This window comes from Serinus canaria, chromosome Z (assembly GCF_022539315.1).
Source record: "Serinus canaria isolate serCan28SL12 chromosome Z, serCan2020, whole genome shotgun sequence".
Taxonomy (NCBI): Eukaryota; Metazoa; Chordata; class Aves; order Passeriformes; family Fringillidae; genus Serinus; species Serinus canaria.
This window is the reverse complement of record NC_066343.1, coordinates 64,831,623-64,855,952: the sequence shown is the minus strand read 5'-3', so window position 1 is coordinate 64,855,952 and position 24,330 is coordinate 64,831,623. Positions and strand designations below refer to the sequence as shown.

Sequence of the window (24,330 nt, the reverse complement as noted above, 5' to 3'; positions counted from 1 at the left end):
TTAAAACAAAAGTCTTCTGTACCAAAATGAGCCTTGATAAGAATTTGAATAATTTTTTCATTACTATTTATTGCTCTGAAGTCTAGATTGCTCAGTAGCATCTGATCATTGTAATACCACAATGTATAACTGGATTGTTGTTGCTTATTTTTAAAAATGCTAATGAACCCTTATTGCATTTGACAGCCCATGGGAACCTCATGAACTTTAACAAGGCCAAGTGCTGGTGCTGCACCTGTGTCAGCCCAGAGAGCCAAACGTGTCCTGGGCTGCATCCAGAGCCCCGTGGGCAGCAGGGCAGGGAGGGGATTCTGCCCCTCTGCTCTGCTCTGCTGAGACCCACCTGGAGCACTGCATCCAGCTCTGGGCTCCCAGCATGGGAGGGACAGGGACCTGCTGGAGTCAGCCCAGAGGAGGGCAATGAAGGTGATCAGAGAGATTCCTTGAGGGGCTACCTAGAACAGAGGCTGGACAGTGTTAAAGGGATAAAGTAGGTATTCATTAGAAAGGCCTTCAAAGGGTACCCACTGCACAGTACAAGGGCCTGGCTGAGGCTGCACCCAAGATAGACAATGGGTCATGAGTTTTCACTTTTATAAATTTTGGTCCATTTACATATCAGGGTTAATCGTCCCATTAAGCTTCAGGTTATGAAGTCCCATCCTCCCAGACTGCTCTCCTCAATTTGCTGTTCTTTGTACTTTTTAGGCCTGAAGCTGCAAAGGTGTCCTTGGATACCTTGGAAATCCTTGGAAAAGGATTGTTTTGTCTAACTAAACTTTGAAGAGAACTTGCTAACACTTTATGTGGAGTTCAGGCTTATGAGCTAATGCAGTACAGATTCTGGATAATATGAAAGCTAGAACTTAAGGCATCAAGAGGGATGGATCACGTCTGCTGTGAGGAAAGGCTGAGACTGTGGTGCTTAGCCTGGAGAAGAGAAGGGTCCCAGGAGACCTTAGAGCTGCTTTTCAGTATCTGAAGGGGCCACATAATAAAACCAAAGAGGGAGTTTTTACATGGGTATGTCATGATAGGACAAGTGGCAACGCCTCTAACTGCAGGAGGGTAGGTTTAGAACCAGCATTAGGAAGAAATTCTTTACTGTGAGGCACTGGCACAAGCTGCCCAGAGAAGTAATGGGTGCCCCATCCCTGGCAGTGTTCAAGGCCATGCTGGATGGGGCATTGAGCAGCCTGGTCTAGTGGAACGTGTCCCTGCCCATGGCAGGGTGTTGGAACAAGATGATCTTTAAGTTTTCTTCTAATCCAAACTTTGGCATGGTTCTATGAAATGCAGGACAAATTGCCTTAGGACGTGTTTGCTTTAGCTTTTATGCTAATGTTAAAAAGAAAAAAATAAATCTGAAACAAAGGAGAGATTTTATTTACTGATTTATTTATGAGAATTTTTTTTTAACTGACTTAAATTATTCTGAAACTATAGCATTTTTTAGGCATAGTTGTCTTAACCATGAGGATTTCCTATGGCTTCAATATAAGTTGGTGTGAAGACAGGAAATGCCAGATTGGTAGAGAGAGAAGCTGTACCTTCCTTCACTGCTCTTCTCTGAAGTAACATGTAAATCTTTTTGCAAAGATGTTAAGTACTCTGTCTATATAAAATATATGTTTTATTTTCTTTGTATTTCTCTAATTGTTTTTTTTTTCCTTTTTCTTGTTGAATTGTGCAGAGTAAATGCCCAGCTGACAGCACTGACAATTCTGGGAAAACAGCTTTACATTATGCAGGTAACTTCTTTGATAGAAGTTTGCACTATTTTGTTGTGCTTGATATTCCTAGCTTATCAGCCTAGAATTTCTTTCTGTGCCCCACTGTAATACTGCACAAATGTTGAAATTGGGGTTTCATGGACTTTCACAATTGCCTTGATTTTTTAAAATTTAATTTTATTTTGTTTTAGCTGCATGTGGGTGTCTTCAGGCAGTTCAACTCCTGTGTGAGCACAAATGTCCCATTAACATCAAAGATTTGGTACGTACCTCCACTCCTCTGTGTCCTACAGATACTTCAGAGCTTTCATCACCGTTACTCCATGACTTAGCGCGCTCCATCTTGGGTGCAGTTCAAAGCAATGCTGTGCTCACACCTTCAGGGTTTCTCTGCTGGAGGAACTTCCTTTTGCAGCTTACCATTGCAGAGGTGTGGAAGCACTTCACAATCTCATACTGTAGTGGCAGGATTTGCTGATTGTTGAGACATTGGCACAGATAGCTAGAATCAATTTTTACACATTCAAAACATAATTAAAATTGTTTCCATTGTCCCCAGAAGGCTTTGGAAAAGGCCCAGTATGTGGCCAAGGGCTGCAAAATGCTCACAAAGCCAAATCAGAGCATGATGTGCCTGAGGGGAGCAAATATACCTCACATATTCCAAAGGCTCAGAGACACTGCTGTGAAATGTCTACAACCAGCCAGGTCTGGTTTTGGGAATGATGCCTGATAGAAAACCTAATGACAAAAGGAAGGGATCTGTAAAGCACAGGCCAGGCAGGAAGTGATAAAGATACTCAAACTTGTTGGGTTTTGGCTTAGGTCTATATCTGATCTTTCTTGCAAAAACAAATATATCACTGACATGTGATCTAAGATTTCAGCAGATGCATTTTAAAGGCATAAAAGGTTCATTCAGTCTTAACGCTGTAGGAGTATCTTAAAAATGTCCTGAGCTACATCATGCCTAGGTATAGGAAAGAGAGAGAGACCAGCCTCAGGGGTGCATGACAAAGTAATAAGGAATGGTCAGAATTTGGGTAGTGGACCTAACTGGGAAATTCCAGTTAGCTTCTAGTAAAAAAATAACCTCACTGGAACTGGTACCTAGAGCTGTGTCTTTACCTTTGGAGATGCTTAAAACATGACTGGACAAGACTCTGAGCTATGTGCTGGAACTTGAACTTTGCCTAGCTCTGGATTGAGAAAGAAGTGGGAGAATCCCCAGATACCTCTAAAGGTGTCTTCCAACTGTGTTATTCCACGACTTCATGAAATGTTGTATTTTTGCCTAATACTTAGTTAAAATTACCATTTTTTTGTTAGGGAGCTATGGAGAGATATTTTGTAGTTTCAAAATAATTGTGTTTTAAGTTCCTACTCCCTGTGTTTTGCATCATCTTCAACAGATAAGAAAGAAATTATAACATACTCAGCTATGTTTATGGTACCCAGGAAAAATGTGCTAGTAGCACCTCATTTTTGCTATGTAAAGGTAAAATTTGTAGCTGACTTTAAATCTCAGTGTGTTTTTGTAAGTGGATGGAATACTGTTAATAGTTTCTTTATATGCATTTCTAGGATGGGAACATACCTCTTCTGCTTGCAGTACAAAATGGTCATACAGAAGTCTGCAAATACCTTCTCGATCATGGAGCAGACATCAACACAAGAGATAAAAATGGAAGGTACAGCACGTTAACATGTTGACTCTTCACCAAAGCTGACTGTCAAATGAAGATTTTTTCTCAAATCCTTCCCAAAATAGTTGATGTTAGGTGAAATAATGCTTTCTGTACTAGACAGCATATCCTGATTGCTGAGAAGGCTTACAGAATTCTGATTGAAGTAAAAGATGAAGCAGAAACTGTGTGCTGTAAAACTAATCTGCCTGTAAGATTTTCCGAGGGATACCAGAGCATTTAAATGATTCCTGTACAAATATGATTGATAGTACTCACCCACACATCACTTTCTAAGTATCCCAATTTTAAACTCTGCTCTGTTCTTGGAATGAGTAATACCTCCAACTTAAATCCTTAAAACTGCTACTTGTGAGCAAAATCTGTGAGGGTTGCATTTTCTGCCATAATGCAGCCACAGCAGCAAGAAAAAAATGCAGTTAAATCTCTATAGTGGAGATGCTGTTTTTTCAGAAGGTGCCAATTAGAGATTTTTCTGCATTAAGAGATAGTGCATGTATCAGACAACTTCTTAAAAAGCAACATCCTTGTTCTGTTGATAAATGCAGATGTTCTGATGATAAATGCACTTGTTCTGATGATACTGACAAAGATCAAAAGTCTTAGAAAATTATGTACTGTTTTGTAGACAGCCGATTAAATTGTGGAGGTAAAGTAGGGTAGTGACAAGACTTGGCACTTACACTTCATAGCAATTTTGATTATTCTGTGTGACACAATGCTGATTCTGTTCTCTGGCAGCACCTGTGAATATAAGACTGGGCCCTAACTTGTTTTTTATCAGTTCAAAGTTCATTAGAGCACTCTTTATTTCCAGTTGTCTGAAGAAAACCCCTTTGTTTTCTCTCTGTTTTCATGGCCTCACTGGTGCTTTGAACCTGAGGTGCTGCACGCTCTGTGGCCTCTGCCTTCCCCTCACTCTCCTAGTGTTTAATCAGCAGACAGTGTTAAGACTTTCTGCTTAACTGGATGAAGGAGTTTCTGTCACAGACAGGACTCCCATTTTTGTATTTTTTTAAAAGATAGTGCTGTACTGTAGAAGCAACAAAACATTGTAACATGCAGTGTGGTGGTTTATTCTTGCTTTAATTGTGGTGAGGGGAGTGACTAGTCCTGCATCTCATGCTCGCAGAAGTAGTTAAGAATTTTCTGAAACCGGAGAAACCTCACTCGGAGAAGGGAGGGATAACCTTGGAAAATGGCATCTCCAGATTCCTATCATGCCCAGACTAAGTGAATTATTTTGGTAATCTAAAACCATCCCTGTGAGTCTGGAGGTGTTATCCGAGCTGTCACTCACCACTACTTTTAGCACAGTACTGCAACAGCATCACTTTTCTGAGTGACTCACCCATTACAGGGAGTATGTTTAATTCATTAGTGAAACTGTTGTCTTAATAGTTAGCAAATATTATCACTGTAGTAACTTTTCAGCATTATATCTGCACTGAGGAATGTATTTGGCAGTAAACTTGGCCAACCTATTAGACATGTTTTCAGGCTGAGAAAGGAGAACTATGCCTGAGCAGGAAGGCAGTATTAGAGCATGCTTGAAATTAGAGCATTATTAGAGCATGCTGTGTGTTTGTAATTATTCTGTATGTCTCTTATGACCCCTTCAAACAATTGAGAAAAGCAGATACATGTTAGGAAAAGATTCCTTCTGTATGCTATGCTTACTCCAGGAGCTGTCTCTCTGCGGCTGCCCTCTGTTGGAAAGGGAATTGTTTGTGCTGTTATGAACTCCTTTTTTTCTTTTTTTTAGGTTGACAGTAGCCCAGGGTTTGAGGTCAAACTCATCTCCTGGACTCACTGAAAATCTTTTTGATTTAATTGTCTTTTTGATCGAAATCTGTTTGTCTATTTTGTCTCGAACACAGCATGGGGAGGAGAGCAGGAATGAAATAAAGGTTTTCATGTTGTACCACCACTGTAATCAGAGCATAGCAGTGAGGTTTGTTTGTCAGATTTACCCTGCAGCCATTTCTATCTGTGACTCTCCTCTCAGCCTCAGGAAGCCATATTTAGAAATGTTTGCAGACCTCTATTTGCAGCTGAAGTATATGAGGAAGAGGAGGAAGAACTGGCCAGTGTTTGTTTGTAAGGAGAAAGAGAAGTCACATTTATATACCAATAAACATACTGATGGAATTTTGGACTTTATTGCACAATAACAGTCACAATATTTTTTTTTTCCCTGAAGAAATGAGCTGCTAAAGAGAATGCCTTGACATTTGCTGATTGTGTTTTGTTTTGTTTTTTTTCTCTTGTTCAGAACTGCTTTGATGATGGCTTGTGAAGCTAGTAGCCTTAACATGGTGGAAGCTTTCCTTAGGAGAGGTGCAGATATCAGTTTAGTAGATGTCTTTGGACAGAATGCTCTGCATTACGCCAAGCTCTCTGAGAATACAGGGATCCAGAATCTCCTGTCATCAAAGATATCTCAGGATGTGGGTATGTGAGAGAGGCTGACCTGCACTTTGTCACTTCTTGATTTAGCACTGAGCAAATTTACTTAAAAGTGTAGCTTGATATGTTGCAAAAGCCATTTTCAAGATTACCTGGCTGAGACTTCCCTTTGCTGTAGATGGTAATATTTAGCATGGGCTAAAACCCTGAGCAGGCCAAAAAGAGGTGTTTTGGAGAAAGACAAGTTGATGTAGCAGCATAGAGAAATTCTTCATGCAATTTGGAATGGATTCTCTTTTATACATAGAACCCCTCAGTAGAGGGGTTGGAGAAGGAACTAAAGCAAGCAGAGCCTTTTATGGTCAAACTACAATGGATTTCTGCAGTAGGAAACTTAATGCATAAGAATGGTGCAAGACCAGAATAAGAATTGTCATGATTCTTCAGATTTTGTCTCAAAATGAAACCAGACAGTAGCAGAGAAAGAATGTGATTGAAATGGAATTTGCAAATTGTATTTTTCAGGTTTCAGACAGGAATTCAAAAACCAAACCATTTATCTATGGTCTGGGAAGCAGAGCAGAGAGGTGGGTTAAGAATGGAATGTAATTCTTCCTTTAATAACTTCTCTTTATTTCACTTCTTTTCTGCTCCACAGAGGCAAAGTCTCCAACAAAAGCGAAGCAGGTATTTGTCCTTTTGGTTTTGAAAATACTCTGACTCTCTAGACTTGTTACATAACAAAAAACAGTAACGGAAGCACTAGTAAGTGTCATTGTGAGATGGGTTGCCATGACTACTATGTAATGGAAAAGGTTTTTCTTGCTTAGGTTAGAAATGTGTTTCAGGCACACTACTTTTAGACTTGGCTTCTCTGTGTAACAGCAGCAGGCCCCCTTGGTGAGGGGAGGAAAGGAGGGCGAGTGTGTGTGCGCATGTGTGCTGGGGTGAGTCCTGCTTTCCTCGTGTAGTGCAGGAGCTTGGCTCTTTGAATTGCAGAAAAGAGGATCTAGAGAAATTCTCTCTTTCTAAAACATAAAATTAAAGGTTATCCCCGGTTTTGCTGGAGACCCCTTCCTGTGAGAATCACAGCAGATTTAGGCGATTAAATTAGTTTCTCACATTTTTTATTCAGTGTCATATCTTGGAGTGCAAGTAGACCTTGTAGACCTGCTGGTGGCTGGGAAGTAGACAAGGGTGCAGTGCATTGGTCATTCCTTCTCTGAGTGCAGAGGTGGGTTTTTTGGGGGGCTCAGGCAGAAGCTGGTGGAGAGGAAAGATGTTAGCTGTGAAGAATGGCATGACTGGGCTGTGTTGAATGGAAGTGTTTTAGGGTCACTGGTGCTAAACCTGTTGTCAGCTTCTGCTTTTTCACTAAATCTTGTTTGTTTTCACTGAAGCATGGTTTACAAGGGAGCAGATTCTTATTGTTAGGCATGTTTAATATCTTTGTGTTAGTAGAGATGTGGTCTTTACCCAGGGGAAAAAAGGCACTGCATGAGCTGCTAAAGTTTATATTAATGTGGGATTTATTTTTTACTTTTTTTTATAAAACAACTTGCTCAGACTTTACTAACCAAACTAACAAACCTACCTTTTCTGGCTGGTGAAACTTTCAGCATGATCAAGGCTCTAAATTAAGTTCAGAAAGAAGTGGAACTCCAAAAAAACGCAAAGCCCCACCTCCTCCTATCAGTCCTATTCAGGTAAAGAAAAGACAAATTTTGAGATGCTTTTAGGGGATATAAAGCATTTTGAACATTATTAGAGTTATGTGAGCAGGATTTTTTCTGTCACTGTTATTTTATATGCCTGTCTTACCATGAGTACTTTTCCTGACATTAGGATGACCCATGAAAGCTCACGTTGCTTAGATTAACTAAGCAAAATTGCTTAAAATGCAGCATGGTCCAAGATACAACTGTACAAATTTTACTGTACAATTGCTTCTTCCAACTAAAGTTGCTGTCCTTTTTGGCGATTGCAATAGGTAAATGATGAGTTCCTTATACTTTAGTTATACATATATATGGATATATATTATTATGAGCATATAAACATATAAAATAAAATACTTAACTGCATTTTGATACTATATAAGCCTATTTAATAGTTAGGTTTAGTCATAAACTAGAATGTAACCTGTGTAACACCTATACTTATGTAATAATGATTCAGAAGGGCACTAAATAATTAGGTCTGTTCTCTGAAAGTAATCTAGAATTGTGACTTACATTAGTGCAGGTAAAAGTACTTGTTAATGCATGTGTATGCATATATATATATATATATATATATATATATGTGTGTATTTGTGTGTTTGTGTATATATATAGATATACACATACATATGTAAATATGGGCACATGTTAGGGAGGTACCTGTATGTGCATGTATGTATGCATACCTATTTGTATAAAATTTTTTACAGGTTAATGATTTGTCCTCTCCACACTCATCAACTTCAACTCCCATGACTGGAAAAGGGCAGGCTTTCTTTGCTGATCAAGTGTGCAAGGTATCAGTGTTCCATTCTTATGAGCTTAGGGAGGCAAAGTACAGGATCTATTTTGCTTGATGTTCTGTTTTGATGACTGCAGTCTCCTGTGACTTAATTAGCTGAATTTTAGGAACAAAAACTAATCCAAATCTATTTCAATGCAATTCATGAAACAAGCCTAAAGATTACTTTAATGTGTGAAAAACATGTACATATAAATAGTCATAGGTGAGTTATTGTTTAGAAGGATGGTTATGAAAGTATTAATGATTCAATAATTTAATTTCTAATGTCAGCAAAGTGCATAGGCAGTGCTAAAAGGCACCATTTTACCAAAAGATGTGAGTGAAAGGGCTGAGTGTGTTCTGTCTGATTTTTACCTTGTGTTGCTGGAGATTTCTTTAAGCATATGTCAGTATGTTGCTATTACTTACCACAGGGTTTGTAGTCTTCCAAACTATTTACAAGATGCCTGTGTTTCATTAGTATTTAAGGGGAATTGGGCAATGGAACTTGAATGGCTGTAGCACACTTTGAAATACTGGACACATGCTACAATTAAATAAGACCTCAGAAATAAAAGACATCCGCTTGGACAGGCTTTATCCAGCAGAATCTATACTGTCTATAGTTGTTTTTGCTGATCTGTCCAGCTTTACGTCTGCTTTCTGTGAAAATGTTTTCTTTTGATGTCTTAGCAGGAAGAATTCAGCTCCTTTCACAGGGATAATAAAGACAGACTGAGTGACAGCGCAACAGGTATACAAATAATCCTTATCTCATTAGGTGTTTTAGGTGGCATGAAATGCTGAAAACCTCTGTACCTTTCTACTTAGAACATGTGACACACAAAGTATTGAGAGTGACATTTTGTAATTCCACAAGCAGCTCCCCACCAAAACGTCCTGCTTCTATTGCATTAACCTAGCACACTCTTGGGGAGTTTGTAGGAACAGTTTGCTTGCTCATTGCATTTAGTGGTCATGGGAACAAGCTGTTTAAATGTTGGAATAGCTAACTAAATAGCATTTCAGCTTTTTGAAACCTTTCAAATCTTTTTTTTCCTCTGAAGGTGCTGATAGTTTATTTGATGTGAGTTCTGAAGCTGACCAACAAGATCTACTTCTGCTGATGCAAGCAAAAATTGCTTCTCTGACATTGCACAATAAGGAGCTGCAGGACAAATTACAGGTGGCATATTTTTGTGCTGTTCTGGTGCTCTCTTAATCTGCTAGGCAGAACAAAGAGCTGCTTACTGTTTTAAACAGTTGTACTGTGAAGATCTTTTAATGAGCTTGTGGGTAACATCATGGAAACACTCTGCCCCAAAGGATTAAATCAGTGTTTTGATCTTCTCACTTTTCCATAAATTACTGAATAACTTTGTTTATTATGATAACTACATTCTAAAATATGTTGTTAACAGTTGTGCTAAAAGAATTTTAATTTGCATAGCTTTGATTATTAGCTTATGGAGCTCAGCCCAGACTTTCAGAGGAGCTTGGCACTTACTGCCTTCTCTCACTATAGATGACTAAATGGGAGCAGCTGAATTTTGAACTTTTCCAGAACTTTCTTCGATGGCTCTTTCATCATCTGTCTCTATAGGATGTGGCAATACTTCCTTGCTTACTCTCTTCTAAAAAAAATTAGAATCATGTACTTGGTTTTATTGTGCAATTGTTGGTGGGTTTTTTTGGACAGGAAAGAACACCTAAAGAAGGGGATTCAACTGTAGAATCTTATTCATCCCAAACACAGCTTGAGCAAACAACAGAGAGACAAAACGAGTTCTTGGCGCAGGAGCCGAAGCCTACATTAAATGCCACTCAAATCCAAGAAAAGTTGACAAGCCCTAGAGAAGTAAAAATAAAGTACCTCCAAGAAGACTTAAAGGATGTGCAGAGAAAATTAGAGAATTCTGAAGCCAAAAGAAAGCATGTGGAAACTCAAGTCCAGTCTAGAGTATCAGAAACGGATCATTTAAATAGCCCAGACATTTCAGAAAATGGTTCTGATCTTAATTTGAAATTTGAAGAAACTCAAAATAGGCATGAGGAAGCTGTGAAAGAGATTTTGAATGTACAAAGGCAAAAGAAGCCAGGTCTTGTTTCCTCTGAAAGTGAAGAAACCAGTTCTGATCTAAGTATGTTGAAGGTTACATATGGAGAAGTTGAAGCACTTAAACAAGAATTGAAGAAAGCGTTGGAGGAAAGCGAAAGACAGAAAGAAAAAGTGAGAGAGCTGCAGAAAAAGTTTGAAGACAGAGAGCAGAAGGTAGCAGGCAAATTGTCTGTGGAAGAGTGTGAGGAAATGAAGAATTCATACCGTTCAGTTATCGATAACATTAATCAAGAGAAAGCATTGCTGATTGAGAGGTACAAGGAAGGGCAAGAGGAAATTAAAAGGCTGCAGGACAAACTGACAAATCAGATGCAGTTGGAATCTAGCGCTGAAGCTGGAGAAAGGAAAGATGTGATGCACAGAACCATAGATGAACTCAACAGGCAACTTAGTGAATTGTCTCAGTTGTACAAGGAAGCACAAACAGAGCTTGAAGACTACAGGAAGAAAAAAACTCTAGATGATATAGCTTCAGACTACATTCCTAGAGATGAACATGAGAAACTGATGGAGGTAACAAATTCTTTGAGATACAAAGCAGAAAATGAGTTATCAGAAATGAAATCCCAGTACACAAAAGTATTAGATGAATCAGAGGAACTCAAGCAACTATTAGACATTCAGAAGCAAAACTCTTTGCCAATTACTGAACACCGTCAGGTAATCAATGCACTCAAAAATACCATAAAGGAGATGGAGGAAGAAATAAATGAGCTCAAACGACTACTTAGCAACAAGGAAAGTGATTTAAGAAACTTGGAAAAGGAGTTACTGGAAGAAAAAGCTGCAATTAATGAAGCCATGGTACCCAAGGCCACATATGAAAAGCTCCAGTCCTCACTAGAGGGTGAAGTTAGTGCTTTGTCATCCAAACTGAAGGATGTAATCCGAGAGAAGGAAAATATATCCTTAGATGCCATGAAACTGAGAAATGAAATTTTGCACTTGAAAGAAGCAAAAGAAGGTATGCATACTCTGCTTGAAGCAAAGGAACGGGAGGTGACTGATCTTCAGCACAAGTACCACCAAGTTCAAGAAGCTCTTACTGAAATGAAAAACTCATCAAAACTAGAAGAAGATAAAGACAAAAAGGTCAGTGACTCAGTACAGTGGAGGGGTAGTGTGAGTTCAGAGTGCAAAGCGTGTTTACTGCTTTATGTGTGCCCTAACAATGTTAGTGCACTTCTGAGTGCATTTCCCCCTCTGAAAATCCATGTATCGAAGGCAAAGGAGTTGTCTTTTTTTTTTTTTTCTTTGCAGTTGGTTTCCCTCCCTTGTGGAGATAGACAAAATCTTTCCATTTACCTCTTTTAACTTCTGCTTAGGTTGGGTTCACACTATTCAGGCAGCTGAAGTCAAAGAAGTGAGATTTACAGCAGGAAGATATTCCAGAGGAGACAAGAAAACAAAGTATTAGGAAGGAGCAAAAATTCACTGGTGGCTAAAATTCACTACATCATCTCAACCATAGCATTATTTGACCAATTTTGCTCTGCAGCTACCATATCCATCACTACAAATTCCTTTATAAAGAGCTATGCATTTTGGTAGCTGTGAATAGCTGACCTGTGTTTGGTTCAGCAGCAGAATTTTTAAAGGTGGTAAATGCAGCCCTTTTTGTTAAATATTGCTGATGTTCAGAGCAAGGAGTGCAGCTTGAATGGACTGGACTAGGATGGGAAATAGAGGAGCATTGTAACCCTTTGCTTACATCTCTTTGTCCGTAGAGTTTATTTACAATTTGGTTTTCCCCACTTGTTAGATTTAAGTCACAAATAACTCAAAGATAAGACACCTAAGAATACAGTATGCGTAGCATCTTTTAATGAAAACCTACATTTTGCCTCCATAGATCAATGAAATGTCCAAGGAAATTAGCAAATTAAAAGAAGCGTTGAACAGCCTTTCTCAGCTCTCCTACTCAACCACTGCCCCCAAAAGACAAAGCCAACAGCTGGAGGTGTTACAGCAACAAGTGAAGCAGTTGCAAAACCAACTGACTGTAAGTGTGACAGTTTGTAAATCTAACATTAGTCCCAGTTCTCCAAAGAAACATGTACCGTTCTTCACTCTGCCTTATTTAAAATAGACTACAGTCAGTGTGTACATGGAAAAGAATCTTTATCCAAAAAATCTGTAATTTCTGTTTCTCTGAAACTTGTAGGAATTTGCAAGTCATGAATAGCACTTCAGAAAGAGCATAACTAAAGAAAGCTGGTTTTCCACATGTTTTTCTCAGACTAGTTGAGAAACAGATTTTTGGTGCTAAAATGGAGTGACCAAACCTGCTGCTCAGACCTTAATTTGTGGAAATATATGATCTTCTCTGCAGAAGATTTTCAAGAACATTCATCAGCTGAAGTTGTTTTGGGATTTTAGGCTTTTTGCAAGAAAGTATGACATTTCAAGTCAAGCAAATGCATCTTTGTATAGGGAGCATAGTTTATTCTCTGAAATTCTGAGTGCCTTACACATTTTTTTTTCCATTTTGTTGTTTGTGCTTGAAAGGTCCAGTCTTCTAAGCTGGGTTGAGTCATAATTGATATTTCCTAGAGCTTGCTTGCCCAAAGGAGCACTTTATCCACTGTTGAGGATGAAAAGAAGGTATTGTCCACCGGAGGCCTTTGTTGAGGGCTCTGGAGAACCTCTGAAAGGAGAATTCCCAGACTGACATGCTAAGTAGTGTCCTACCTTTCCTAGCAGAAAAAAAGAGGGCTCAGTATGCCAGAACTCCCTTGCACGCCAGAGAAATAGTAGGCAGAGCACCCTATCAGTGTGAAGGCCCAGACTTTTTGATTCCAGTCCTCCGTCTGAAAGGACCCTTCATCTCCCACTAATTAGGATCAGCAAATTAGTGTAAAAGTGCAAAGGTATACAGCACATTGGGAAAGCAGGTAACATTTAAAACATTTCCCTCTTGTAGGTTAGCTTTCCTAACAGCTTCATGTATCTTTGGAAAGGTGGCAGTCTGTGATCATTGAAAAGGATTGGGTGGCATTCGTTAAGTCATGGTCCTGCAGGGTAAGATCTTTGTGAGCACCTCCTTTCACCTGGGAAGGCATCTGCTCTAACAGAGGGGTTGATGCCTTTTTCAGGCTCACCTAAAAACAGAGGCCAGACAGAATTAAGACAATAAAAGCAGATATATTTAATGAAGGGCCTTCAGTTACATTAAGGGTGGACAAAGCCTCCCCAAAGGGGCTATATCCAAGATGGAAGATGGTCACAAGTTTTTCAGATAATTCTAATGTATCAGGGATAAATCCTCCAATTAGAGCTTCAGGTTATGAAGTCGTATACCCCCAGTTTTCCTCTCCCCCCAGTTCACTTCTGTTTATACTTTTCAGGGCCTGGGGCAGTAGGGTGTCCTTGAGCTACCAGCCTAGAGAGGGAATTGTTTTGTCTGAATAAAATGGGAGAACAGTAGCTGACAGGCTATGGAGTTTTGGAGCTATACCCTAAAGCAATACAGGATTTGAAAAATATGAAAGCTAAAATCCCAAGGCATCAGGGCCACTGCTTTCAGGGAAGAGCTGAGTTGCAGAGCTGATTTGTCAGAGTACTGTTGACTTTCCTCAATTCTGGTTGCTAATAAGCTTGGAAATAAGAGTATGTGCTCATTCCACACCTTTGCAGCTCAGTGCTTGTTAAAACTGATATCACCAGCTTTTTTACTGGGGTAGGTAGAACTACAGCCTTTTCCTGGACATGCTTCCAAGCAAATTTAGAGTGCCTGGTGACACAGAATTGTCTGAACTGGTTTTCAGTGCATTACATAAGACTATAGTTCTAATTCTCCCCAGTCAAAATCTACTTGGGGAGTTCAATAGTTCTGAATGCTCTGTGCCTTTCTGCTTAACTGTTTTTTAGGAAACAAAGAAACAACATCAGGAAATTGTCTCAGTTTACAGGATGCACCTTCTCTATGCTGTGCAGGTATGGTTGCATGCTGTCAGTCACTCAGTGCTAGTGTATTAAGTGAAGATGTTTCTTCTGCAGATCTAGTAAGAATTTTGCATGTTTTCACTTAGAAAACATCCCTCCTGTAAGATATGACAGTTCAAGAACAATTTTAACACTGCTTCCACTTGGGAAATTGATCTAATTAATATACCTGAAAAATAGTTTGTCAGCGTTTTTAAAGACTGGAGCTGCATTCATTCAATCATCTTTTTTCTCTCTCCCTTTCTAGGGTCAAATGGATGAAGATGTCCAGAAAGTGCTTAAACAAATTTTATCAATGTGTAAAAGCCAATCACAGAAAAAGTAAACAAAAAAGCCAAGGAAAACTCCCTATTTTAATTAACCCTGTTATGGTTCTTTTATCTAGATTTGCCTTAACGTAAGATTTCAAATTGGCAATTTGCTGCTTTTGTGTTACTGTGCTATTTGTGAGGGGGATATATTTGTCTGTCTGTACCACTTCCATGTGCATTTCCATGTGCAGTACCTAAACACATGTCTGCTTTTTATACCCAAAATGCAAGTATGTTCTTCAGACTTTTTACATAGGCCACTCCATGTCGTGTTTACCCTGTGAATACTATTCCAGCTTCCTCCAACAGCAGCAGGTTAACCTGGGGGAAAGCACTGGTATTGCCTGGGTAAAGGTGAAATTCTCTGTGAGGTCTTCTGTACTGATTATGAGCTGCATCTCGTTACTGGGTGTGTTTGATGCTGCAGCACTCAGATTGCAGACATTTTGCCACATGAGTCTTTGGCAGAGCAGAAGTGAACCTTGCAGCAGCGAGCAGGAGTAGATATTCATGCTGAGCCAGAACGTCGAACAGCTACACTTCCTGGTGCAGTGTTACTTGAGATTAACACACTAAAACGTAGCTGCCCCAATTCACCCAATGCACTGAGTACACAAAACCCATACCATGCTTCATAGTTTGCTTAACTACCTGGTAGTGGAATGAAACTATTTTGAAAGGTAAAAGCATTAGTTTATTGAAGTTACATACAGACAGAACTGTCTCTATAAACAGCCCTTTATGATAGGTTTAGCTGTCTATGCAAGCGTTGGCCATGAAGCTCAGGAACAAAACCAGGTCATATACTTTTAGACAAGGGATTTTAGTGAACACAGGATGTTTACAGTGAATGTCAATGCCTCATACTTCCTAACCTCACTTTTGTAAAGATCTTCTCTGCGGTATATTTTTACTGGCCCTCTAATGAATTTTTTTGTAACAAAACCATTTTTTCTACATAATATTTGCATTAAGCTTATTAACAAATATTTTTAGTAATTGTGTCTTAGAGAGTTTCTTTTTATACCCCCAAGTACTCAGTAATAGTGAAGCATAGTGAAGTGTTTTCAATTTGTAAGAAATTTGTGTGGAATAATAGACCTGTCTATCAGTGTGGTCCAGAGCAATTAAGTGTAAAATTCAGCCTGCTGTTCCAAAAAAATTTAGAGATTATAGGTAGATAACAGCAGGAGGTGTCAAAAAATTCTGTATGTTGTTTCTAGAGGCTATGGGCATCAATAAAGCCTTTATCAGCACTTCTACATTTAAAGTCAAATAAAAATGCCTGATGTGGAATAGAATGAAACTATGGAAAAATGTTTTAAGCACACACTGCACTTGAGGGTACAACCATTTTAACAAGCTTGCGGCTTCAATATGGTATTGTGTTTTTTTTATTCTATGGGGATATGTCTCTATTAATAGAGAAATCTTTCAGAGCTATATAATCTATGAAGTTTATATAGAGTCATAATATGACAGGAGTCAGCAGTGCCTCAGGCTGACTGAACTCATAGTGCACTTATATCAGATAATTCCTAACTCTGGCAAAGCTAAATGGATTTTAAAAACAAAAAGAAAAACACCAACTTTGCATCAGTTAGATCTTGGTGTTACTTTTCTTGAGTGGTTTAACTAATGCCATCTAATTTTGAACAGTATTTTATAGTTAGACAGCTTTGAAAATGCTCCAAAGAAATGTGAAAAAATTTTGCTGCATCACTTCAAAAAGAACAAAATTTTAAGCATGCTAAGGCTGCAAGTATAAAACTTGATGAACCATTCTGTAGGTTGCCTGATGGATTTAGTCTTCTACTTTGGTTTGGTTTGTATATTTATTACAATTATCTTTGTGGAATATTGGAAATTATATACTACAGCATAACAAGTTTCTTTATATGTAATTTACAAGAAGTTTCCTCATGCAGCAAATAAACTATTTCCAATTTTTTTTTCATTTTTGTCTTCATTAACTTTTTGTATTGAGGGAAAACTCACTACACTGTTCTAACAGTACAGATGTGTTCTATATCTCCTGTTTAAACAGGATGATGCAAGAATCAGGTTTTCCTCCCTGAAATTGCATCTTCATTATGAACTATCTTGATCTGTTGTGTGAAATAAATCCAGTCCAAACATAGTGAGTTTTGCAAATGATGCCTTCTATCGCATTGATAAGTTTGTAGCCATTTCTCACATGGACATCCTGCTAGAGGTAATACAGGTTTCCCATTTGCCACTGGATTTATTCCAACAAAGTTCAAAATACCTTAGAGCTGCAGAACACATTGGTGATGTCCCACAGTTCTTCAAAGCTGGTGGTTCTCTGTCACACAGCACTTCAGAGACAGAACTACAATGAGAATATATCAAAGTGTTTATGCTTATGGATATGTCTGCTTTTTAAACTTAGTTACACAGTCAGCTCCATTGCCTTTTATCATCTCTTTTCAGAGAAGCTGTTCTATCAGTGACTGATCTTGCCTGAAGGAATTGCATCTCTTCTGATCACATCCCGGGGCTCTTTAGCCTCTTGTAGCAAATTTCTATAAGCTGCCCAGCACTGGGTTCCCCTTGAAGATGCACAAGCTGACATGCAGAGTCTGGGCCTGTGGGGTACATCTGCCTAAGCTGCTACTCTGAAACATCCACATCTGTTTCTGGCTCCTGCATGGTCAGTCATTAACAGCATGGGCAGCATTTTTGTAGTGAATTCCTTTCCCTTGCTACTCCAAGTGCATGAGTACTGGCAATAAACTCCTCTTGCCAAACTCGCTCACTGCAGTTTGCACACAACAGATATAATTTGGTCAGACAGCTTGATCAATACTGGTTCTTCTCATCCACCCCATGTCCTGTCACAGCAGGGAATGGTGACAAATGATGGTAGCAGGCTTCAGATGGAAGATGAAATTTGGGAGGAGATTACATCCTAGACCTGCATTAAGACATTAAGATCGCCTTTTTTTTTTTTTTTTTGTCCCTTTCTCTTGCTGTGTAAACTTAAGGGCTAGTTCCTGTAAGCAGATGTTGCCCTGGTTATTTATCATCTGGCTCTCACAGGGTCCTTTTTTTGCCAACCCAAATCAACTTGAGAAGATAGTGGAGGTGGAAAACACAGAAGATTTCAACAGCAATCAGATAACTTTTTGCAGTGTGCCCTCTGTCCTTGCTGGACAGATCTTTTGGCTGCAGCAGCACATAGTGAAGCATAACCAACACCTGAGCACAGGGATGGATCATTATCCTCTGAGATGAGTCTGGGTTCCTGGGCACATTGCATAGCAGACTTCCTGCTGGAGCCTCGTGGGTAGAAGCACAAGTAGAGAGCCAATCTTGTCCCTTGCTGGCTGAGCAGGAGGCTCAGGGATGGCAGAATGGCCTGCTGATTGCCTTCCCACCTGTCCTCAGGGCAGCTCCGTGGTGATGTGATGTGCTGTGTGTCAGCATAAGACAGCAAAAGTCCAGGGAAGATCACGCTGCTCTGTGCTGCAGCAAACCACACACAGCCCTAGGAGAAGCAGCCAAGAAAGGGCCAGTGGAGAAGCTGGCAAGAAATCCCTTGGCAAATGCCATTTCACTATATGGAGCTGTTAAAGCCCACTTCATGTTCTGTGAGTTTGCCTGAGAATAGCGGGCCTGGGGGGAAGAGGTAGGTGGGGTGTGATTTCAGTGCTGGGTGATTCAGAGCTACATAAAGTACTGCTGCAGTACATACGTTGTGTTTACACCACAAATCTGCTCTCTGGAGGGGTCTGGCAGAGTGGGGTACCAGCCTGGAGTGTGCAGGAGGATAAGCCAAGAGGCTGGAGTACCACATGGGATAATGGGAGGAGAGCTGACTCCTGGCACTAGAACAGGGGGTTCATGTGCCCTTTGCCTGACCTTCCCCAGGGAGGCTCCTGCTTGGGTCAGCCACACCAGAGATTCCTGGGGCTTTCTTCACCAGTGCCAGCCCTCATCTGAGCAAGAGACAGACACAGAAGGAGAGGCAATCTGCTCTCACATTGGCAGAGACCCAAGTGCTGCAGGGAAGAATTGCTGTCTCAGGTGGCGTGGTCAGGCCTCCCTGTGCAGGGCAGGTCCTGTGGCTTTGGATGTCTGGGGGTCAGGGCCTCAGTCGTCTGCTTGGGACCCAAGCTGCAGAGCAGCTGTGCCTGTTGGGGAATTGTGTGGAAAAGCTCTGGGGGAGTTCAGCGTGGAGGTTCCAGAGTAACATAGACAAATGTGATGCACTCCAGCAAATATCCCACAGGAACAGCTGTAACACAGCTAAATTTTTTCAAAAGTTGGTGCAAGGCTTTTAGGACAGTTCAGTGATATAATCATCTATTAACTGTGGGTTTGGTCTGCCAAAGAGAATACTAAAAGTACTGAATTTAATGTCAAAGCACAGTACAAGAGTTTGAGTACCTTGAAACCTTCATCTGTAACACGACTTTGTTCTGCAGCTATGTGTCATTGTGTATGCTCGTGGGTGCTCCCCAGTTCTCAGCAAAGCGTTTCACAGAAGTGAAGTTTCAAATGCTTTTCTTCTTCCTTGCCTCCTCCCCTGTTTGGATCCTTCACGATCCTTTTGAACATAAGTAACAGAGACACTAAGCACAGACTAGAGCCATATTTTGTTTTGGTTTTATACCTGTGTTCTTCAAAGGGCAGTAACAAATTCATTTCCTTAAACCCCTGTCTTAGAATTACAGTGGGAAATTGCAGCTGAATTAAAATCAGTTATTCGGTGTCTACTAATTTGAGGAAGGATTCAAATATAAAATTAGTTAAAATTTTTGTCACTACAGAACAGATCTACCAGTCAAGTCTGCTGCTGGCAAGAAAGTTCGTGCCTTGCCCAACAACTGTCAATTAGATTCCCCAAGCTTCGGTACTGTGACAAAAAATCTTCTTGGAGAAATGACAGTCTCTGTCACATCAGACAAAGTGGTGGCAGACTGTATGGACTGCATGGACTGCCACTAACATATGATTCCTCTGATGACCATTTTTTGCCTTTACATAAGCAGCAAAAATCAGCTTGCTTTTAGCCCTGCTGATGTCAGTCCCCAGTCCTACAGGTGGCTTTGGGAGGGTCTGTTTTGTGGTATCACCCTTAGCTCCTGGGACATTTTAGGGCAGTGCATTTGTAGGTATTTACAAACCTTTGGCTGCCCTGACAGATGCTTAATTGATGAGTAACACAGGTTAATGCAATCATTGGGCATTCAGTGTATTATTTTAAAAGCCTGCTTGCATATTGATCTGTCCAAATTCACAGTGTTGGCCCTCTTTGTACATTTTCCAACAGCCTGAAATGCTCAGACAGTTGGTAATGGGGCCTCCTACCAGCAGCTGGAGATTGGAAACAGGCACATCTCAATGACATCATCTTCTGCAAGGAGCTCAGGGCTGGAGCCCACGGGTGTCTGTCTGCTCCTGCCTGCCTGCTCACTCATGGTGTGATGGTGTTAACCCTGCCCAGGGAGGATGCTGCAGCTGCTACCCTGCTGGGGTACCCTCAGGAGACTGACATTGCCTGCATCAAAACACCACTGTGTCTGTTTGGGAAGCTGTTGTACCGCTCCACTCTAGTCACCTTTCCCTTTGGGATTAGCCAAAATGCTCCTTGGTGATGGCTGGGTTCGGGCCCACAGGACTTCCTGCATTCCTTGTCGTAGAGCAGCAACAGTCCCCATCTGCTGCACATTCAGAAGCCCTGTCCAAAAATGTTTGGATGCATTTGCTTCTCAGTAAACACTCTACTGCCCATCAGGAGTCATCCCCCAAAAAGTCTGACGAGCAAGGGGGGTGCTGGATTAAACTGCATTTTCCAGACAAAAAGAAAAAACCTCAAAACATTCCTAAGAAAGCAACCTGGCATTCCTTCCTCTCGGAGCCTCCCTGGCAGCTGGAAAACTGTGGGGAGTGACAACACAAAGCACAGAGGTCTGCACTGCCCCGTTCCTAGAAGCAGATTTGGATTCTTGCTGTTCAAAGTACAGCTCCCAAAAAAAGTGGCACTGCATCCAGCAGTTGTTGGGGCCACAGCTGGGTGTGAGCACAGCTGGACAGATGTTGCAGAGCTGGTGCACAGGTACCTGTGAGGCATTACAGAGTCAGGTGCCTGCAGGAAGGTCACGGTGGGGTGGGCAGGTGCTCCCCAGGTTGTGCTGCTTCTTCATTGTCCCCTGCACGTGTGCAGAGCCCGGCGCTGCCGGGGGTGGCTGTGTGGTTTTCAGAGTGTCTCTAAAATTCCTGCCCTTGCTGCTACATGAAGAATTTGTGTCACCGTCCAACGACCGGCGAGGGGCAGGCCGGCAGAGTTTCCTCGGCAGATGCTTTGGCCGGTGGGTGTTTGGCGCCGTGTTCCCTTGCGAATATCTGCATAATTAAAGCCTACCGGGATCACCCAGACTGGGTTGCAGCATGGAGGAAGAGGAGGGCGTGCAGCTCTGTGCAGCCCATGCCTCTCTGACAACATTTCTGGGAGCTTTGGTCAGCTCCGGAGAGTGACTGCTCGCAGCCGCACCCTGGATATACCCCAGTTCCTCCAGAACCTGTTCCATGCCAGTAGTTAGTTTATTAGGAGCGTAAATGTGTTTGGCCAGCTTTTTACTATTTATACATTCTAGTGTTAACTCCCCAGTCTGACCAAAGTTGAGCCCCTCTGGCAGTCACACTCCCAGTGACAGATTTTCACAGCTGGGACCGAAGCTCCTTCACAGCGGGTGGCTCCAGTGCCGCCCCAAACACTCCACTCACAGTAAGACCAGGTCACCTCACCGGCTCCACCCCAGGTTTCCCATGAAGGAATCTCGTTCCACAAAGCCATTTATTCACGGCACACCTACACAGAAACAGTTCGTGCTGACGTCTCCGAGGAGGGGACCCCCAAAAAAGGAACCCCGGGGAATTTTACACCCCCACCGTCTACCCAGGTGCAAGTGTAGCTCTTCCTCTCCAGTCGGCACATGCCACCCTCTCCGTTTCAATTCACCTAGCTGGCATCACCCGTCTTCATCTGTTTTGCTATCCAAAATGTCTGCAATTGCCAGCCCCTGCTGTGTCTCCCCACTCTTCCTGGTTTCACCGGGTTTTGTGCCCTCTGTTCATCAATCACAGGGCTGGCAGTTCACGGCCTCTTGTCTCCCTCTGGGCTCCTGCCCCGAGCTCAACCTGCGCCTGGAATTCAGCTTGCAAACACAGCTGCCTGCACTAGGTGTATCCCTCGACATTAGCAAACACAGCCATTAATGTTCGTGGGCTACAAAAGACATTGTTCTCTTATTAATTCTATCTTCTATCAGTCAATGATTCTTTAGTTCTTATGCTAGTTAGTCTGCCGCCCTCAGTCTTCATCTTCTTTTGACATGGTAAGCCATGAGTCACTCTGTCTTGATTTCTCCCTGCTGGAGTTTTTACCCACTCAAAGTCTGTTTCAGCACAGTTGCTGAGTTGGCCTTAGTAGTTTCTTCCTTATCTTGGGAGTTCTGCCATATATCCTTGTGGCTTTAAAGTTCTGTATTCTTTGTGCCTACCTACCTTCTTCCCAACCTTTATTAATCTTCCCCTAGGTATGAGATCACTGAAGCTTAACAAGGAAATTCTGCCAACAAGTAATTTTTCATTCCAACACCTTAGAGACTCTATCCATGGAACAGAAAGCAGCTAACAAGCCCTTTCTGGCTGATTAGGGGTGCAAGTGCCTAATTAGGTGGAGTCTAAGTTGCAAACCCCCCCATCCCATTATTGCAATCCACTGGCATTTATGAGGTAAAATCCGAACATGTTCAGGCAGGTTTCTTACCTCAGACCTCCAGCTTTCTGGTCACTTGCTCCTTTTTGGTAAACTCCATGGCCCCATCTGAACCAGAAGGGGTAGGAGGCTGTTTAGTTTTCCACTGAGTGTTTTACTCCACACACAGACACAGCCCCCCAGCCACTACTCCACCTCAAACACTGATGCGGTGGGGGTGAAAGTGGGAGTGAAATCTCCATTGTGTCTCTGCTCAGACTGTCAATGGTATTACAAAAGGGGAGCTTTTCCTGGGCAATGCAGCTCTTCCTAGACTCCCCTGGATGCATTTCTCCAGAATACTGACACAAATTGACATCCACAGTCGTGGTGGACATTCAAACCCACTTCTCACTTCTGTGAGAGTGTATTACTCCATCAGAGCTGTGTGGGGCACTTCCAACACTCTCTGCCTGCAAAAGCCCTTGCAATTAGCAGTAGCAATGCACTCCTTGTTAACTTAGACTCAGCTAAGGGCAGAAGCAGGGTAGAAAGAAGCTGAACCCATCTGTTGTCTCTTCCATTTTTACCTAAGCAGTCCTGGCCCCCTCAAAGAGAGATTCACATAAAAATGCGTTTTTCTCTCAACAAGAAGTCATGAGGCAACTATTCAGTAATAGCAGCATTTTAAAAATTATTCTGCATTTTTTCAGTTTAATGTTAGTATTCTTTAATGTTACTGTTCAGCAAAAGCACTGCTCAGTGCTACTACACACAGTTTCTAAATATTTATTTTGGTAAGACTCACCTGCTGGATTCTTCAAGCTGCTACAAAACGAGGTTAAAAACAGACACCTACAGGAAACAGCATATGGCTTATCTCAGCTTTTTCAGCTTCTCCACTAACCTCACTAAAGACTCATCTAGTCAAGTATACAAGAGTATTATTTCCTCGTAAATCCATGTGTAAATAAATAATAAACAACTAAACTAAATAAAAACTAAATCACTGATCCTTTCCCACCACTAACTTTGAATCAGAGGTATAGAACTGAATTCCCTCTGGAGAATTTTGTGCTTTACAGATCCCAATCATTGTAGAAAGCCAAGGAGACACAAAAATTCAACATGTTGGGAGGCAGGAGATAACAGTAGCACCAGCACTGTTGGTGTTTTGTTGCATAAAGATTGTCAGGAGCCAAAGGCATTACTTTGACTTCTAGAATCTTCAAAGACTGGTGGGGACTCTGGGCCTATTTGCAGTAGTTTTCTGGTAGAATCAAAGTGCCTTCTTGAAAATCTGCAGTCAGTTCCTGCTCTGAAAATCACAAATCAAAATAACTGGAGGGGAAATAACTTGCCAGTTTTGTGGCCTGTGGATGTGGGATGCCCACAGCCCGCAGTGCTGCCCATCAGAGCTGCCAGGCATCACCTACCACAGCTGAAACCGGGTGGAAGGCACTGGTGACAGCTGCCAACCCAGGAACTGGTTTACTTTACAAGACAAGTAATTGTGAGTACTTGCATGCAACATTTTAAGAAAGCAGGTGGGCAAAATCTGAGCTATGACAAGCCTCTTCTGTGACACTACAAAAAGAAAAAAACATGAGTTGAACCTTTCTTTTCCTGCAGGTTTCCTGTAGTCTCCAAGGGGAAAGGTCTTGTTAAATAGCAGAGACAAAAGGTACTAAAGGTAACCTGAGTTCTGGATCTATGCAAAGTGTAACAGGAAATCCAATGCAGCAGTGGATATCTGCAGAACTGAAGTAACTTACTAGGTCAAAAAGATGCAGTGCCCTTTTAGTCACCATCCTCCTCTTCAGCCGTTTTGTTTTACTGTGCTTGAATGCAGAAATGTAATCGAATACATCACAGA

At 41.3% G+C, this 24,330-nt stretch overlaps 1 protein-coding gene across 9 annotated transcripts in view; it reads left to right on the top strand.

Annotated features, from left to right (window-relative positions):
- RAI14 (retinoic acid induced 14) overlaps positions 1–16,685 on the top strand; it is an 85,500-nt gene extending 68,815 nt beyond the window's left edge. For 7 of the 9 annotated variants that reach the window (XM_030236925.2, XM_030236926.2, XM_050986608.1 and 4 more), the window contains 13 exons: positions 1,694–1,751; positions 1,925–1,995; positions 3,318–3,424; positions 5,715–5,893; positions 6,507–6,535; positions 7,468–7,554; positions 8,280–8,366; positions 9,047–9,107; positions 9,421–9,539; positions 10,053–11,564; positions 12,325–12,474; positions 14,343–14,408; positions 14,665–16,685. In XM_030236925.2, the coding sequence (XP_030092785.2) occupies positions 1,694–1,751; positions 1,925–1,995; positions 3,318–3,424; positions 5,715–5,893; positions 6,507–6,535; positions 7,468–7,554; positions 8,280–8,366; positions 9,047–9,107; positions 9,421–9,539; positions 10,053–11,564; positions 12,325–12,474; positions 14,343–14,408; positions 14,665–14,742 (2,604 nt within the window). In that variant the 3' untranslated portion in view covers positions 14,743–16,685. The remainder of the gene's footprint in view (positions 1–1,693; positions 1,752–1,924; positions 1,996–3,317; positions 3,425–5,714; positions 5,894–6,506; positions 6,536–7,467; positions 7,555–8,279; positions 8,367–9,046; positions 9,108–9,420; positions 9,540–10,052; positions 11,565–12,324; positions 12,475–14,342; positions 14,409–14,664) is intronic. The other 2 variants (XM_050986609.1, XM_030236928.2) reach the window with 2 other exon arrangements.
- The last annotated feature ends 7,645 nt before the right edge of the window (positions 16,686–24,330 follow it).